This window comes from Oncorhynchus clarkii, unplaced genomic scaffold, assembly GCF_045791955.1.
Source record: "Oncorhynchus clarkii lewisi isolate Uvic-CL-2024 unplaced genomic scaffold, UVic_Ocla_1.0 unplaced_contig_3746_pilon_pilon, whole genome shotgun sequence".
NCBI lineage: Eukaryota > Metazoa > Chordata > Actinopteri > Salmoniformes > Salmonidae > Oncorhynchus > Oncorhynchus clarkii.
Window position 1 is genome coordinate 28538 of NW_027258180.1, and position 18369 is coordinate 46906.

Here is an 18369-nt window from a genome sequence, read left to right on the forward strand (position 1 = left end):
GTTGTGTTGATCCAGTTTCCTGCCTCAACTGAAACAAATTCATTATATGGTGCTAATTTTTGTCATTCATTTTGGATTAAGGTATACCCATGGATCGACCCTTTCAGTGCTTCATGACTCGTGCAATGATGAATTGTTGCCTCATTGATTGGGCTAATCCCTGACCAGGTTCATTGCCTGACCGTGAGTGTCTCATTGTTCCCGCCCATTAATAGTCTGTTCAGATTTAGGGTTCAAAGGTAATGTTTTTTAGTCTATTCAACTCTATTTACTGAAGTACCTAGTCTATATGCGTCCACCAGGCCTTGAAGTCAAGCTCTGGAACACTGGCCACTAGTAAGTATTTTTTTAGTCCTCCCAGACTGCGCTGGATGTGTCGATGTGTTCATACATGCAGAATTGTCTTAACTCAATTAGCTGCGAAACCCCTAGTTTGAAAGTGACTGTTTACTAAAAGCTGTGGCACTATTTACCCTACATTTTCCCCCACGTGGGCCAGCCTCCTAGCAATTCAAGTTCCAGCCAATGAGCTTTAGCCCATTGCCATTTGAGCGACAGCGAGCAAGATGCACACATAGCAAAGCAAGAGAGAGCGCAATGATGTGGTGCACATATCTGTACATATTTGACTTAGTACGCAATTTTCAGGGACCACTTCTGTCTCGTGAGTGCTACTTTCAGAACTACTAGCTGAAAACTATGCAAAAAGTACCAGAGAATCTCTTTTTAAACCAGTGTTCACCAAATAGTGGGTCACTGCTAAGTCCCTGTGGGTCATGGAGGAGGGGGACTGGCTAGAGACACTGTCTTTTGTTCACTTGGTGGATCATTCAAAAGCTACAGATGACGCCGACGTAGTCCGTTAACTCCATGGTGCTCTTTTGTAAAAATAAATAAATCAAAATGTAAAAGCTAACGCAAAATTAACTGAATATATCATTGTTGCAGTCATAGGGTGTAGCTGTCATTTTTATTGTTTTCTTTACCCAGTTTTATTGTTATGTTTACCCAGAAAAGCACCCCGTTCCCATAGAAACCTTTTGGTAGCTCTGGCACAGCTGCATACATTCAAGAGTATAGTTGGGTCATAGCACAAAACAGTTTAGGCCAGGATTAAATCTGATTGCCAGGTTGCCTACAAGCACAATGTTAACGTGTTGCGGAGATTCAATTCAAGGTAAACACAGCAGATGTCAGCTCAATTGGAAATTCCCTTTAAATGTCAAGTGTCATAGGGAGGTTTCATATTTAATCCCGGCCTTAGGAACCACCAGGCCTGACCAGTGTTTTACAGAAATCCGTTGGTTTAGGAACCCATGCCCTGCACATTTTAGTTCTAGACCAGCAATAACACATCTGATTCAACTAGTGAATCTAATCACCAAGCCCTTGCCTTGATTAGTTGAATCAGGTGTGTTCGTTCTGGGCTGGAACCAAAATGTCCAGTCTTGGGGTCCCTGAAGATGTGTTGGGAAACGATGGCCTACACCAGGGATCATCAACTAGACTGAACAGAAATATAAACGCGACATGTATAAGTGTTGGTCCCATGTTTCATGCACTGAAATAAAAAATCCCAGAAATGTTCCATACGCACAAAATGCTTATTTCTCTAAAAAATGTTTGCTGATTGAACAGAATGATCATTACACAGGTGCACGTTGTGCTGGGGTGGCCACTTTAAAATGTGCAGTTCTGTCTCACAACACAATGCCACAGATGTCTCAAGTTTTGAGGGAGTGTGCAATTGGCATGTTGACTGCAGGAATGTCCACCAGAGCTGTTGCTCTAGAATTGAATGTTAATTTCTCTACCATAAGCTGCCTCCAACATATTTTTAGATAATTTGGCAATACCTCCAACCGGCTTCAAAACTGCAGAACACGTGTAACCACGGTGCTGAGGAGTATTTCTGTCTGTAATAATTATCCTTTGTGGGGGGAAAAACTCATTCTGATTGGCTGTGTCTGGCTCCCCATCGGGTGGGCCTATCCCCTTCCAAGTTGTGTGAAATCCATAGATTAGGGCCTAATGAATTTATTTAAATTGACTGATTTCCTTATATGAACTGTAACTCTGTAAAATCTTTGAAATTGTTGTGTTTTATGTTTTTGTTAAGTATAGATTCCGCTGACGAAACAGTTTTTTCTTCTTCAGCCGATGGTCGGAACATACAGGAATTGCAAATAATTTGCCCAAACAGATATAATATTTGATTAAAACATAATAATTTCAAACCTGGCTTACATTTGTATACGATCACGCGTCTTTATATTATGCGTGGGAATACTTTCTAAATGAAATTCACTTGGAGTTGATTTCCTGGTGTTTTTAATCTTTCAAATCAAATCAAACTTTATTTGTCACATGCGCCAAATACAACAGGCATTTACTGGACCTTACTGTGAAACGGTTACTTACAAGCCCTTAACCAACAGTGCAGTTCAAGAAGAGTTAAGAAAATATTTACCAAATAAACTAAAGTAAAAAATAATACAAAGTAACACAATAACGAGGCTATATACAGGGGTACCGGTACCAAATCAAATCAAATTTTATGTTAATGCGAGTGTAGCGAAATGCTTGTGCTTCTAGTTCCGACAATGCAGTAATAACCAACGAGTAATCTAGCTAACAATTCCAAAACTACTACCTTATACACACAAGTGTAAAGGGATAAAGAATATGTACATAAAGGAATATGAATGAGTGATGGTACAGAGCGGCATAGGCAAGATGCAGTAGATGGTATCGAGTACAGTATATACATATGAGATGAGTATGTAAACAAAGTGGCATAGTTTAAAGTGGCTAGTGATACATGTATTACATAAAGATGCAGTAGATGATATAGAGTACAGTATATAATATATAGTATATAATATAATAATAATAATAATGTAGGGTATGTAAACATTATATTAAGTAGCATTGTTTAAAGTGGCTAGTGATACATTTATTACATCAATTCCCGTCAATTCCATTATTAAAGTGGCTGGAGTTGAGTCAGTGTGTTGGCAGCAGCCACTCAATGTTAGTGGTGGCTGTTTAACAGTCTGATGGCCTTGAGATAGAAGCTGTTTTTCAGTCTCTCGGTCCCAGCTTTGATGCACCTGTACTGACCTCGCCTTCTGGATGATAGCGGGGTGAACAGGCAGTGGCTCTGGTGGTTGTTGTCCTTGATGATCTGGCCTTCCTGTGACATCGGGTGGTGTAGGTGTCCTGGAGGGCAGGTAGTTTGCCCCCGGTGATGCGTTGTGCAGACCTCACTACCCTCTGGAGAGCCTTACGGTTGTGGGCGGAGCAGTTGCCGTACCAGGCGGTGATACAGCCCGACAGGATGCTCTCGATTGTGCATCTGTAGAAGTTTGTGAGTGCTTTTGGTGACAAGCCAAATTTCTTCAGCCTCCTGAGGTTGAAGAGGCACTGTTGCGCCTTCTTCACGATGCTGTCTGTGTGGGTGGACCAATTCAGTTTGTCTGTGATGTGTACGCCGAGGAACTTAAAACTTACTACCCTCTCCACTGCTGTTCCATCGATGTGGATAGGGGGGTGTTCCCTCTGCTTTCCCTCCCTTTCCTGAAGTCCACAATCATCTCCTTAGTTTTGTTGACGTTGAGTGTGAGGTTATTTTCCTGACACCACACTCCGAGGGCCCTCACCTCCTCCCTGTAGGCCGTCTCGTTGTTGTTGGTAATCAAGCCTACCACTGTTGTGTCGTCCGCAAAAGTTTTTTTAAATTTTTTAAAATTTTTTTTACCCCTTTTTCTCCCCAATTTCGTGGTATCCAATTGTTGTAGTAGCTACTATCTTGTCTCATCGCTACAACTCCCGTACGGGCTTGGGAGAGACGAAGGTTGAATGTCATGCGTCCTCCGATACACAACCCAACCAGCCGCACTGCTTCTTAACACAGCGCGCATCCAACCCGGAAGCCAGCCGCACCAATGTGTCGGAGGCTACACCGTGCACCTGGCAACCTTGGTTAGCGCGCACTGCGCCCGGCCAGCCACAGGAGTCGCTGGTGCGCGATGAGACAAGGACATCCCTACCGGCCAAGCCCTCCCTAACCCGGACGACGCTAGGCCAATTGTGCGTCGCTCCCACGGACCTCCCGGTCGCGGCCGGTTACGACAGAGCCTGGGCGCGAACCCAGGGACTCTGATGGCAGAGCTGGTGCTGCAGTACAGCGCCCTTAACCACTGCGCCACCCGGGAGGCCGTCGTCCGCAAACTTGATGATTGAGTTGGAGGCGTGCGTGGCCACGCAGTCGTGGGTGAACAGGGAGTACAGGAGAGGGCTCAGAACGCACCCTTGTGGGGCCCTAGTGTTGAGGATCAGTGGGGTGGAGATGTTGTTACCTACCCTCACCACCTGGGGGCGGCCCATCAGGAAGTCCAGTACCCAGTTGCACAGGGCGGGGTCGAGACCCAGGGTCTCGAGCTTGATGACGAGTTTGGAGGGTACTATGGTGTTAAATGCTGAGCTGTAGTCGATGAACAGCATTCTCACATAGGTATTCCTCTTGTCCAGATGGGTTAGGGCAGTGTGCAGAGTGGTTGAGATTGCATCGTCTGTGGACCTATTTGGACGTTAAGCAAATTGGAGTGGGTCTAGGGTGTCAGGTAGGTTGGAGGTGATATGGTCCTTGACTAGTCTCTCAAAGCACTTCATGATGACGGAAGTGAGTGCTACGGGGCGGTAGTCGTTTAGCTCAGTTACCTTAGCTTTCTTGGGAACAGGAACAATGGTGGCCCTCTTGAAGCATGTGGGAACAGTAGACTGGGATAGGGATCGATTGAATATGTCCGTAAACACACCAGCCAGCTGGTCTGCGCATGTTCTGAGGGCGCGGCTGGGGATGCCGTCTGGGCCTGCAGCCTTGCGAGGGTTACCACGTTTAAATGTTTTACTCACCTCGGCTGCAGTGAAGGAGAGTCCGCATGTTTTGGTTGCGGGCCGTGTCAGTGGCACTGTATTGTCCTCAAAGCGGGCAAAAAAGTTATTTAGTCTGCCTGGGAGCAAGGCATCCTGGTCCGTGACTGGGCTGGTTTTCTTTTTGTAATCCGTGATTGACTGTAGACCCTGCCACATACCTCTTGTGTCTGATTGTGTTTGATTGCCTTGCGGAGGGAATAGCTACACTGTTTGTATTCGGTCATGTTTCCGGTCACTTTGCCCTGATTAAAAGCAGTGGTTCGCGCTTTCAGTTTCACGCGAATGCTGCCATCAATCCACGGTTTCTGGTTTGGGAATGTTTTAATCGTTGCTATGGGAACGACATCTTCAACGCACGTTCTAATGAACTCGCTCACCGAATCAGCGTATTCGTCAATGTTGTTGTCTGACGCAATACGAAACATATCCGAGTCCACGTGATGGAAGCAGTCTTGGAGTGTGGAATCAGATTGGTCGGACCAGCGTTGAACAGACCTCAGCGTGGGAGCTTCTTGTTTTAGCTTCTGTCTGTAGGCAGGGAGTCGTGGTCAGCTTTTTCGAAAGGAGTGCGGGGAAGGGCCTTATATGCATTGCATATAAGTTAGAATAGCAATGATCCAAGGTTTTACCAGCCCTGGTTGCGAAATCGATATGCTGATACAATTTAGGGAGTCTTGTTTTCAGATTAGCCTTGTTAAAATCCCCAGCTACAATGAATGCAGCCTCAGGATGTGTGGATTCCAGTTTGCAAAGAGTCAAATAAAGTTAGTTCAGAGCCATCGATGTGTCTGCTTGGGGGGGAATATATACGGCTGTGATTATAATCGAAGAGAATTCCCTTGGTAGATAATGCGGTCGACATTTGATTGTGAGGAATTCTACATCAGGTGAACAGAAGGACTTGAGTTCCTGTATGTTGTTGTGACCACACCACGTCTCTTTAACCATAAAGCATACGCCCCCGCCCCTCTTCTTACCAGAAAGATGTTTGTTTCTGTCGGCGCGATGCGTGGAGAAACCAGCTGGCTGCACCGACTCCGATAGCGTCTCTCGAGTGAGCCATGTTTCCGTGAAGCAAAGAACGTTACAGTCCCTGATGTCCCTCTGGAATGCTACCCTTGCTCGGATTTCATCAACCTTGTTGTCAAGAGACTGGACATTGGCGAGTAGTATGCTAGGGAGTGTCGCGCGATGTGCCCGTCTCCGGAGCCTGACCAGAAGACCGCTTCGTTTGCCTCTTTTACAGCTTCGTTGTTTTGGGTCGCAGGCTTGGATCCATTCCGTTGTCCGGGGTGAAAGGCAGAACACAGGATCCGCTCCGGGAAAGTCATATTCTTGGTCATACTGATGGTGAGTTGACGCTGCTCTTATATTCAGTAGTTCTTCTCGACTGTATGTAATGAAACCTAAGATGACCTGGGGTACCAATGTAAGAAATAACACGTAAAAAAACAAAAAACTGCATAGTTTCCTAGGAACGCGAAGCGAGGCGGCCATCTCTGTCGGCGCCGGAAGTCAGTGTGCAGGGGTACAGGTTAGTTGAGGTTAGTAGAGGTAATATGTACATGTAGGTAGGGGTAAAGTGACTATGCATAGATAATAAACTGCGAGTAGCAGCAGTGTAAAAATGAATAGGGGGGTCAATGTAAATAGTCCAGTGGCCATTTGATTCATTGTTTAGTAATCTTATGGCTTGGGGGTAGAAGCTGTTAAGGAGCCTTTTGGTCCTATACTTGCCGCTCTGGTACCGCATGCCGTGTGGTAGCAGAAAAAAACAGTCTATGACTTTGGTGTCTGGAGTCTCTCACAATTTCATGTCTATGTAAATAAAAATATATTATTAGTGGGAATCCATCTTACACAAAGTAGGGACCACTGGGAGCCAGAGTGAGGTGGCCCCCCTAGCAACCATGCCATCTTTGTCCCTGTGACATGGTGCCCACTGCGTTAGAGAGCCAAAGGGCACATTCTAACCTGCAATACACTCTAGTAATCAGTGCACAGTTATGGCAGTAATCTCCGAGATAACAGCATAAAAATGACGAGAGAGCGAGAGCTGTGTTTTCTGGAGTGAATTAAAACAAGGGTGTGTGAGGTCAACCATATTACAGCTGAACCAAAATATGGGGAGAAATGTAGGGTGGTGGGTGGGGATGACGTTTTTTTGTCCTTTTTTAATGAGGGTTCTGAACTCTCTTCTCACTCTTGTACTCGTGCCAGACAGGTGGATGGAACAGTTTCAGCCTGTGTGTGATATTAGCAAATGTATTTAAATAATGGCAATGGTGGTCTGGCTGGACTGGTGGCAATGCCACAGCCTCACAGATCTACGGTGTCAGGATGGGTTGGATACCGGCCTACTGCCCTTTCATACAACCTACTGTCATCCTCCCTCTCTCTCTTCAGTAAAATCTGAAAAATATCTTTAAAAATATATACATATATAAGAAAGAATGGTGATGTTGTGACGGGTTACATCCATTATATGTAGATACTTGGTGAAAAGGTCTGCTTAAATAAACCCAAATGCCTGCACACTAACACTACAGACGCAGTGATCCACTGCTTCCGCATCACCTCCAGTATTCATGGGTCGCTAACATCATAAAGTACTACTGTCCTATAGCAAATAAATAACCTTGGTTAAAAACAACATTTATAGGCCATTTAGTGTATTAAACTGAATAATGCAATATCTATTTCATGAAAAGAGACACATAGATGCAGCCTGAATAGTTGGATTCTTGGCTATGGTTTCATATGAGTCACAGGTTTAATGGAGATTGTGTGGAATACCCATCACCATGAAGGCAGCACCAACTGCTTTCTCACACTGTCTTTGGCACTGACTTTGTGTGTGTGTGTGTGTGTGTGTGTGTGTGTGTGTACACCCATGTGGATGGGTAATGGGTATGTTTTCCCAATGCCATAGAAAGACTAATTCAGTCAAAATAAACAACTTGTCTCGTAATGATTAAAGCCATTTCCCCCTGCCTTCCCCTGAGCCCTGCTCTAATGTGCTACCATTGGCTTAATGAGACGCAGGAGGAGCTGTTGTTGACCTCCAGTAGGGCCTCTGTGATTAGGGGGCAAACAGTGGCCAGACAGGCTCCCTGCGACCTGGGGAAAATGGAGGAGGCATAAAAGGTCCAGCATGTAGTTTTGGGTACGGCTCAATATATTCTGAATGATTTGCGGTACATTTGATCTTGTATCCGGCCTACTGCTACACTTCCCCTCCATAAGTTTGGTTTTTGCTTATTTTTCCTCTATCCCCAGCCCAGCTAACCCCAGTCTCTCCTAGACCCAGTCTGCCCTAGCCCCAGCCCAGCTACCCCCAGTCTCTCCTAGACCCAGTCTCTCCTTCCCCTAGTCCCAGCCCAGCTATCCCCAGCCTCGCCTAGCCCTAGCCTAGTTTTTCCTTAGCCCTAGTCTAGTTTTCCCCCAAATTTCACCAGCCCTAACTCCCCAAGTCTTCCCCCGGTCTATCCTATCCCCAGCCCAGCATGCTGCAACCTCCCTAAGTCTCAACCCAGATTCCCCCACATTTCCCAGCCTTCCCCAGCCTTTCCCAGCATTGTACCAACTCAGTGTCCCCAAGCCCAGATTCCCCCAACTCCATCCCATGTTCCCTCAGCCTTCCTTAGCTCCAGGCCAGCACCAGCTTTCCCAGGCTGCACTAGCTGCTCCAGGCCAGCACCAGCAAACCCAGACTTCCCCAGGCTTCCCTAGCTCCAGCCCAGTGCCAGCTTCCCCCAGACGTCCCTAGCTCCAGCCCAGCAACAGACTCACAAAGATTCCCCAGAATTCCCTAGCTCCAACCCAGCGCCAGCTTTCCCAGATTCCCCAGACTTCCCTAGCTTTAGCCCAGTGCCAGATTTCCCAGGCTTCCTTAGCTCCAGCACAGTGCCAGATTCCCCCAGATTCCCCCAGACTTCCCTAGTAGAAGGGCTGCTCAGTGGAATGTGAGGGAGATGTGTATCGTTTAATTGGACAGGGCGACTACTGACCTGGAACTCTGCCAAACAGAGCTTTTGGCCTAGATGTGTGTTTACAAACTTGTTACAGATAAGAAAGAGGGAGCGGGAGAAGACAGGGAGAACAAACAGAACGCGTAAAGGGAAAGGGACGTGTGTGTTTCTCAGTTGGTAGAGCATGGTACTTGCAATGCCAGGATTGTGGGTTTGATTCCCGCTGTGTTCTTTCTACCCATACAAAATATATCAATGCACTACTTTTAGTTGCTTTTGATAAAAGTGTCTGCTAAATGACATATCATTACATGGGAAGAACCAAATACACTGAAGGGAGACCCAGGAAAAAACATGGTTCCTCGTCCGGTGCATTGGCATAGCCAGAAATTCATTGGTAGGTGGGCTTGCAGAAATGTATGTGGATTATGAGCTGTCTTGTTTGCCAAATAAACAAATTAGGCACTGGTATGATGCATATACTGTAGCCATAAAAGCACAGTGACATTCAGTGCATTCGGAAAGTATTCAGACTCCTTGACTTTTTCCACATTTTGTTACCTTACAGCCTTGTTCTAAAATGGAGGAAATGATTATTTTTCCTCATCAATCTACACACAACACCCCATAAACAGGTTTTTAGAAATGTTCTCAAATGTATATTAAAAAAATCCTTATTTACATAAGTATTCAGACCCTTTGCTATGAGACTCGAAATTGAGTTCAGGTGCATCCTGTTGATCCATTGATCATCTTTGAGTTGTTTCTTCAACTTGATTGGAGTCCACCTGTGGTAAATTGGACATGATTTGGAAAGATACACACCAGTCAATATAAGATCCCACATTTGACAGTGCATGTCAGAGCAAAAACCAAGCCATAAGGTCGAAGGAATTGTCCCTAGAGCTCTTAGACAGGATTGTGTTGAGACACAGATCTGGGGAAGGGTACCAAAAAATGTCAGCTGCATTGAAGGTCCCCAAGAACACAGTAGCCTCCATCATTCTTAAATGGAAGAATTTTGGAACCACCAAGACTCTTCCTAGAGCTGGCCAAACTGAGCAATTGTGGTAGAAGGGCCTTGGTCAGGGAGGTGACTTAGAACCCGATGGTCACTCTGACAGAGCTCCAGAGTTCCTCTGTGGAGATGGTTGTTCTTCTGGAAAGTTCTCCCATCTCTGCAGCACTCCACCAAATCAGTCCTTTATGGTAGAGTGGCCAGACGGAAGCCACTCCTCAGTAAAAGGCACATGACAGTCTGCTTGGAGTTTGGCAAAAGGCACCTAAAGACTCTCTCAGACCATGAGAAACAAAATTATCCAGTCTGATGAAACCAAATTGAACTCTTTGGCCTGAATGCCAAGCGTCACATCTGGCGGAAACCTGGCACCATCCCTACGGTGAAACATGGTGGTGGCAGAATCATGCTGTGGGGAGGGTTTTCAGTGGCAGGGACTGGGAGACTTGTCAGGATCAAGGGAAAGATGAATGGAACAAAGTACAGAGAGCTCCTTGATGAAAACCTTCTCCAGAACGCTCAGGACCTCAGACTGGGGCAAAGGTTCAGCTTCCAACAGGACATTGACCTTAAGCACAGAGCCAAGACAATGCAGGAATGACTTCAGGACAAGTCTCTGAATGCTCTTGAGTGGTCCAGCCAGTGCCCGGACTTGAACCCAATTGAACATCTCTGGAGAGACCTGAAAATTGCTCTACAACGACGCTCCCCATCCAACCTGACGGAGCTTGAGAGGATCTGCAGAGAAGAATGGGAATGTCATATCCAAGAAGACTCGAGTCTGTAATAACTGCCAAAGGTGCTTCAAGAAAGTACTGAGTAAAGGGTCTGAATATTTATGTAAATATACATTTCAGTTTAAATAGATTTTTTTTTTTTATTAGCAAAACTTTTTAAAACAGTTTTTGCTTCATCATTATAGGCTATTGTGTGTAGATTGAGGGGGAAAAAACATTTAAATACATTTTTGAATAAGGCTGTGGAATGTGGAAAAAGTTCAAGAGTCTGGGAAATGTGTAAAAAGTTAAAGGGTCTGAATACTTTCCGAATGCACTGTATGCCTCAATGCAGTCATATTCGTGGTTTATTGGGGGTGTGGCTTTCAGTTAGTTATTTTTGGCAACCCGTCCTGTGAGAATGAATGTCACCCCAGGTCATGAGTTCTGTTATATTTAATCAAATCTGACTAACAAAGTGCACTGCATGCTGTCAATTCTATCTGATGGTGTTTGCATGTTTAGATAAAAAGACAAATAATGTCCTGTTTGGAACACTGGAAATTAAAGGGCATATTTTTGTTTTTTTAATTAATAAATACAAATATTCATTTTTTGCTCAATCTGAGTGGGTGGGCCTGGATGAGCTTGTTTTGGTGCTCGAGATCTAACATTAACGTACCCTAGTGGTCTCTAATACTGAGACTTGGATAAATGGTATGAGTGTCGCCTCAAATGGGACCATTTCTTACCAGAGCCATATGTAGGAAATAAAGTACCATTAGGGACGTACTCATGTGCTGTTTCTCAAATGACAAATCAGACCCACTTGACTTGTGCAACTCTCCTTACAGATGGACTAACAGTAGTTAGTTAGCACTAAACAAATCAGTACCAGGAAGCCTTTATAGAGGGGGGGTTTCCAACCATTTCTGAGGAGGCATTTCTGAGAAAACACACTAAAGCCTTTGATGAGTCAGAGTGACTGTGTGTGTCAGCCAGGGAGAGGATGAAGTACAGATATCCTGTGTATGTGCTTGTTTGTGTGCGCATAACCAGTGTGCATGTGGGTGTAACGAGTCAAATTAAGTGTGTGTGTGTGTGGTCTCGGGTTATCGTCGGAGCATCCTTGAGGTGAATGTAGACGGTTTAATAAGGACAAACAGGGAGTATATTGGCTGGCAGTGGCTGCTCAAGACATACAGTTGTGCTAACAGTCATACACATTGAAAAGAGAGTATCTCCACACATATCCAGATGGAGCACGGCAGTCATTCAAATAAATAAACATGACTAAAGAACGAAGGGAACTGTACAGCAGAGGAGGCTGGTGGGGGGAGCTTTAGGAGGACGGGCTCATTGTAATGGCAGGAATAGAGGGGTACCAAACACATGTTTACAATATGTTTGGCTCCATTCTATTGATTATAGGAGGAACGTTTTGACAGACAAGGTCCTTTATCAGCAGTATCATGTGTTTAATAAGCAGTCATAGGCTGAATGGTATATAAAAAAAGGCTGTACTGCTTCCATCTCTGCCACTGCAGACAGGTCTTCATTGTAAATACGAATTTGTTCTTAATTGACCTACCTGTATAAACCTAAGGTTAAATAAGGTAGGTAGCTGGCACACACACACATTGTTTATTTAGCGTTTCTGAATTAGCGTTTCTAGGGCATTGGGAAAACATATCCACTACACATCCGCATGGGTACACACACGTACAAATACACTCAGTTCTTACATTTGAGAATAGTTGTGTGTTACAGTCATGGGTGGTGGGAGGTGGCTGAACCCTGGTGGTGCTGTGGGAGAGAGAGTTAATGATGATGGTGGGAGGTGGCTGAACCCTGGTGCTGCTGTGGGAGAGAGAGTTAATGATGATGATGGGAGGTGGCTGAACCCTGGTGCTGCTGTGGCAGAGAGAGTTAATGATGGTGGGAGGTGGCTGGACCCTGGTGGTGCTGTGGGAGAGAGAGTTAATGATGATGGTGGGAGGTGGCTGAACCCTGGTGGTGCTGTGGGAGAGAGAGTTAATGATGATGGTGGGAGGTGGCTGGACCCTGGTGGTGCTGTGGCATAGAGAGTTAATGATGATGGTGGGAGGTGGCTGAACCCTGGTGCTGCTGTGGGAGAGAGTTAATGATAGTGAGAGGTGGCTGAACCCTGGTGCTGCTGTGGGAGAGAGAGTTAATGATGGTGGGAGGTGGCTGAACCCTGGTGGTGCTGTGGGAGAGAGAGTTAATGATAGTAAGAGGTGGCTGAACCCTGGTGGTGCTGTGGGAGAGGGAGTTAATGATGATGGTGAGAGGTGGCTGAACCCTGGTGGTGCTGTGGGAGAGAGAGTTAATGATGATGGTGGGAGGTGGCTGGACCCTGGTGCTGCTGTGGGAGAGAGAGTTAATGATGATGGTGGGAGGTGGCTGAACCCTGGTGCTGCTGTGGGAGAGAGAGTTAATGATGATGGTGGGAGGTGGCTGAACCCTGGTGCTGCTGTGGGAGAGAGAGTTAATGATGATGGAGGGTGGTTGTGTGGGTGCGTTCTTGACTTTGGCTCCTGCCCTGCCCCCAGGGGCCCCAGTGGCATGGAAGCTTGTTTGTTGTCATCAGTGACCCATAGAGCCGGGGCTCCTGTGTTAAGCGAGGCCTGAATTGGTCATCTCTCTGTAGGTGATGGCTTTGTTATGGAAGGTTTGGGAATCGCTTCCTTTTAGGTGGTTGTAGAATTGAATGGCTCTTTTCTGGATTTTTATAATTAGCGGGTATCGGCCTAATTCTGCTCTGCATGAATTCTTTGATGTTTTAAGTTTTACGTTGTCTCAATTTGGTGTGTGTCCCATTTTGTGAATTCTTGGTTGGTGAGCGGACCCCAGACCTCACAACCATAAAGGGCAGTGGGTTCTATAACTGATATTTTAAGTATTTTTAACCAGATCCTAATTGGTATGTCAAATGTTATCTTCCTTTTGATGGAATAGAATGCCCTTCTTGCCATGTCTCTCAGATCGTTCAGAGCTTTGTGAAAGTTACCTGTGGTGCTGATGTTTAGGCCAAGGTATGTATAGTTTGTGTGCTCTAGGGCAACGGTGTCTAGATGGAATTTGTATTTGTGGTCCTGGCGACTGGACCTTTTTTGGAACACCATTATTTTGGTCTTAGAGATTTACTGTCAGGGCCCTGGTCTGTCAGAATCTGTGCAGAAGATCTAAGTGCTGCTGTAGGCCCTTCTTGGTTGGTGACAGAAGCACCAGATCATCAGAAAACAGACATTTGACATCAGATTCTAGTAGGGTGAGGCAGGGTAGTGCAGACTTTTATTCTAGTGCACTCGCCAATTCGTTGATAAAAATGTTGAAGAGGGTGTGGCTTGAGCTGCATCCCTGTCTCACCCCACGGCCCTGTGGGAAGATGTGTGTTTTTTGCCTATTTTAACCGCACACTTGTTGTTTGTGTACATGGATTTTATAATGTTGTATGTTTTCTTCCCAATCACCACGTGCCTCCATCAATTTGTATAGCAGACCTTCATGCCAAATTGAGTCGAAGTCTTTTTTTGAATCAAGAGAAGACTTTGCCTTTGTTTTGGTTTGTTTGTCAATTAGGATGTGCAGCGTGAATACGTGGTCTGTCGTTTGTTAATTTGGTAAAAAGCCAATTTGACATTTGCTCAGTACATTGTTTTCACTGGGGAAATGTATGAGTCGGCTGTTAATGATGATGCAGAGGCTTTTCCCAAGGTTGCTGTTGACGCTTGTCCCACGGTAGTTATTGGGGTCAAATTTGTCTCCACTTTTGTGGATTGGGGTTATCAATCCTTGGTGATCCCTGGATGATGTTAACAATTTAAGTATAACCAATTGAATTTTGTTGTCTGTATATTTGATCATTTCATCGAGGATACCATCAACACCACATACCTTTTTGGGTTGGAGGGTTTTTATTTTGTCCTGTAGCTCATTCAAGGTAATTGGAGAATCCAGTGGGTTCTGGTAGTCTTTAATAGTTAATTCTAAGATTTCTATTTGATCATGTATATGTTTTTGCTCTTTGTTATAGAGCCAAAAAGAATGGAGAAGTGGTTTACCCATACATCTCCATTTGGATAGATAATTATTCGTGTTGTTTAGTGTCTTCTAATTTTCCCAGAAGTGGTTAGTCTATGGATTCTTCAATTACATTGAGCTGATTTCTGACCTGCTGTTCCTCCTTTTTCCGTAGTGTAATTCTGTATTGTTTTAGTGATTCACCATAGTGAATGCGTAGACTCAGGTTTTCTGGGACTCTATGTTTTTGGTTGGACAGATTTCTCAATTTCTTTCTTAGGTTTTTACATTCTTCATCAAACCATTTGTCATTGTTGTTCATTTTCTTCAGTTTTCTGTTTAGATTTTTTGGGGATTAGATAGGGAAGCTGAGAGGTCAAATATAATGTTAACATTTTCTACTGACAAATTTACACCTTCACTATAACCTTCACTATGTCCAGGAAGTTGCCTAGAAGGTATTGAATTTGTTGTTGCCTAATTGTTTTTTGGTAGGTGTCCACAGTACATTCCTTCCATCTATAGCATTTCTTAATATTACTGAGTTTCTTTGGCTTTGATGCCTCATGATTGAGTATTGCTCTGTTCATTTGCTATGATCTGATAGGGGTGTCAATGGGATGAACGCTCTGAGAGACTCTGGGTTGAGGTCAGTGATAAAGTAGTCTACAGTACTACTGCCAAGAGATGAGCTGTAGGTGTAACAACCAGAGTCCCAGCGTGTGACAGATCTGCAGTAGTTGTGACCAGTTTTTGTTGGTTATGTTGTCATAGGGGCATATGGGGGAGGGAATGCTGTCACTTCTAGGCAGGTGTTTGTTCCGCTGTGTGCTGAGGGTGTCAGGTTCTTGTTCGGTTCTGGCATTTAGGTCGCCACAGACTCTGACCTTCATCTGCCTGCTGGTCTCAGCCGTCTGACTGTCTCTCTCTCGATGGGTCTCTCATTGTCTCCCGATGGGTTTCTCTCTCTCGCTTCTCTCTCTCTCTCTCTCTCTCTCTCTCTCTCTCTCTCTCTCTCTCTTTCTCTCTCTCTCTCTCTCTCTCTCTCATTTTCTCCCGATTGGGCTCTCGCTCTCTCTCTGTCCCACTTTCTGTTTGTGTCTGTCTTTCTCTCTCTCTCGCTTTTGCTTGCTATTTCCATCTGGCCTGTCATGTCTGCCCACAAGATGGGTATCTCCACTACAAATGTACCACTCTACCTCTCCAAGGGTGCACTTGGGCTAGTGCCATTCACATTTACACAACATCAGGAATCTTGCTTAGATATTACAACATATAGCTTGAATTTAATAATTTACCTGATTTCTTTGTCCTTCTGTCTCTGTATCTCTGCCTTTCTCTCTGTGTCTCTGTCTTGAACCCAGTGAAGATGTCTCTTTCTGTGTCTGTCTTTGTCTCTGTCTCTCTGTCTCTGTGTGTTTAACTACTGTGAGGATGTCTCTGTTTTTTTAAACTTCTGTAAGTGATGTAAGTCTGTAAGTGATTTGTCAATAAAGACCATCAAAAGTCTCTCTTCTCTCTCTCCCTCCTCCCCACTCTCTCTTTGTCTTTCGCTTTCCCTCTCTCTCACCTCCCTCTCTCTGGCTGTCCCCTCTCATTTCTCTCTCTCTCTCTCTCTCTCTCTCTCTCTCTCTCTCTCTCTCTCTCTCTGATTTAATCGGGGTTGTTTATCGATGTGAGGGTGTGATTGGTATGGAGAAAAGCTGGGTGTGTAACTGACTGAGGTTGTTTATTGTCTCTGTCTCCAGGAGGTTGTCTCTCTGCCAGGCTCTGACCTTCATCTGCCTGCTGGTCTCTGCCGTCTACCTGTCCTCCCAGCCCAGCGTAAGTTAGTTCTTCACTACCTTCTCCAGCACACCTCATTAATCAATCATTATTTTTTCCCCATTTTTTTTTCTCAATTCTTTGGGAGGGGGGTGGGGGGGTGGGGGGGTGTTAGAATACCATTTTGGTATTTTGTATATAGTTATTTGTTTCAAAATGTATACCTTCACCAATTTGGCCACTTGGGTACATTTGGGCTACTTGTGTGGGACACCTGGGTGACTTCATGATAAATGTCATGTAGCACACTCCTTTTGGAAGTTATCATTCTGAAACGTTGCACAAGTACTGTTGCCCCCTTATATTTTACACTGAAATTGTCCCCATCATCCTATCTGAATGTTTGTTATATCTTGTTCCTTTTAAAGATGATGATACAAAAATAAAAATATAAAACGTATGGTTTCCTTCATTGTTTTATCTAAACCAGATCTATTGTGTTATATTCTCCTACATTCAATTCACATGTACACAAACTTCAGAGTGTTTTCTGTCAAATGGTACCAATAATATGCATATCCTTGGTTCTGTGCCTGAGCTACAGGCTGTTAGATTTGGGTATGTCTTCAGGTGGAAATTGCACAAAGTAGGGGGGAGCTGTAAGAGGGTAACACTGATAGGACATGTCCACAGCGCCTGCTGAGGGCTGGGTTTCACGTCGCTAAAGAAGTTTCTTATTTCTCTCCACAGCCCTGCTGCACAGCTGCGGGAGAGTAACAATTATACAGTATACGTGTGAACGAACAGAATTTGTCAAATTAAGCACTTAACTGTTCTGCGAGCGTGTGATTTCATGTTGTCAAGATAACACTACTAAATAATGAAAATTAACACTTTCGCTAGGAAAGCTTTTGGAAACCTCAGACAAGAATGTTTGGATTCTTACTGAATCTGACTGGATGCCCACGGTTTTGAGTCAACTCATGAAACAATGCTACATTAATGGGACATTTCCAATCATCCCCCTGAAATGGCTGACGTGAAATGGAATTGAACCCATCCTGGCTGGACGCTTTATAAACTCACAGACCTCATTCAGTAGCCTGCTCCCAGATCTGTTTGTGCATTCTTGCCAACTCCTATTGGCTTGACAATGACCATAGGAGTTGGCAAGACAGCAGAAACAAGTCTGAGAACAGGGCCTGATTAGTCTGATGCTCTAATCTGTGCAAAGAAAGTTTGTGTACCAAATGGCACCCTATTCCCTATATAGTGCACTATTAACCCTAACCCTATGGGCCCTGGTCAAAAGTAGTGGCCTATATAAGGAATAGGGTGCCATTTGGGACACAAATCCCTGTTCTCCAGTGTTTCCCTGAGGAAAATCCAGGTCATTTAGATAATATAGAAATCAAAGTGCTCCAACTAGTATCAGATGTGATGAGGGGTCCAGCTGGCACGGCGATTGAGGTTCTGGAAGAAAGGAGCTGATTGGAATGTTTGTGTAGCGTTTAGCCTTCTAATGGAGGCGGGGATGGCGGCATGTTCCTATAGGGCTGGTAGTTGCTCTCCATCTCTCTCCCATCTGGGCACTCTCTAATTGCTGCGTTGCCCCTTGCTTCTCCTTCAAGCGGAGCGGCCATCTTTCATCACTGTTTGTCTGGTTGTCAGGGAGAGCCTGAGGGCAAAGGAGGCTTTCCTGACACACGTACACACACCCCTCACACTCCCCCACACAGACCTCCTCCTGACATTGACGCACAGACAGACCGGTTTAAAATGTGGCAGCAAAACTGAACTTGAGGTTGAATTTACAGCCTTGTTAACACCATCTCTTGGTCCTGGACTCTTTCTTTCGTTCTTTCACTCTTTCACTCTCTCTCTCTCTCACTCACTCACTAACTCGCACACACACAAA

At 44.9% G+C, this 18369-nt stretch overlaps 1 protein-coding gene across 2 annotated transcripts in view; it reads left to right on the top strand.

Moving 5' to 3' along the window:
• The window catches only part of LOC139395911 (ADAMTS-like protein 5), a 57630-nt gene that overhangs the window by 7965 nt on the left and 31296 nt on the right, over positions 1–18369 (top strand). For both annotated transcript variants that reach the window (XM_071143222.1, XM_071143223.1), the window contains exon 2: positions 16436–16511. In XM_071143222.1, coding sequence (XP_070999323.1) covers positions 16436–16511 — 76 coding nt within the window. The remainder of the gene's footprint in view (positions 1–16435; positions 16512–18369) is intronic.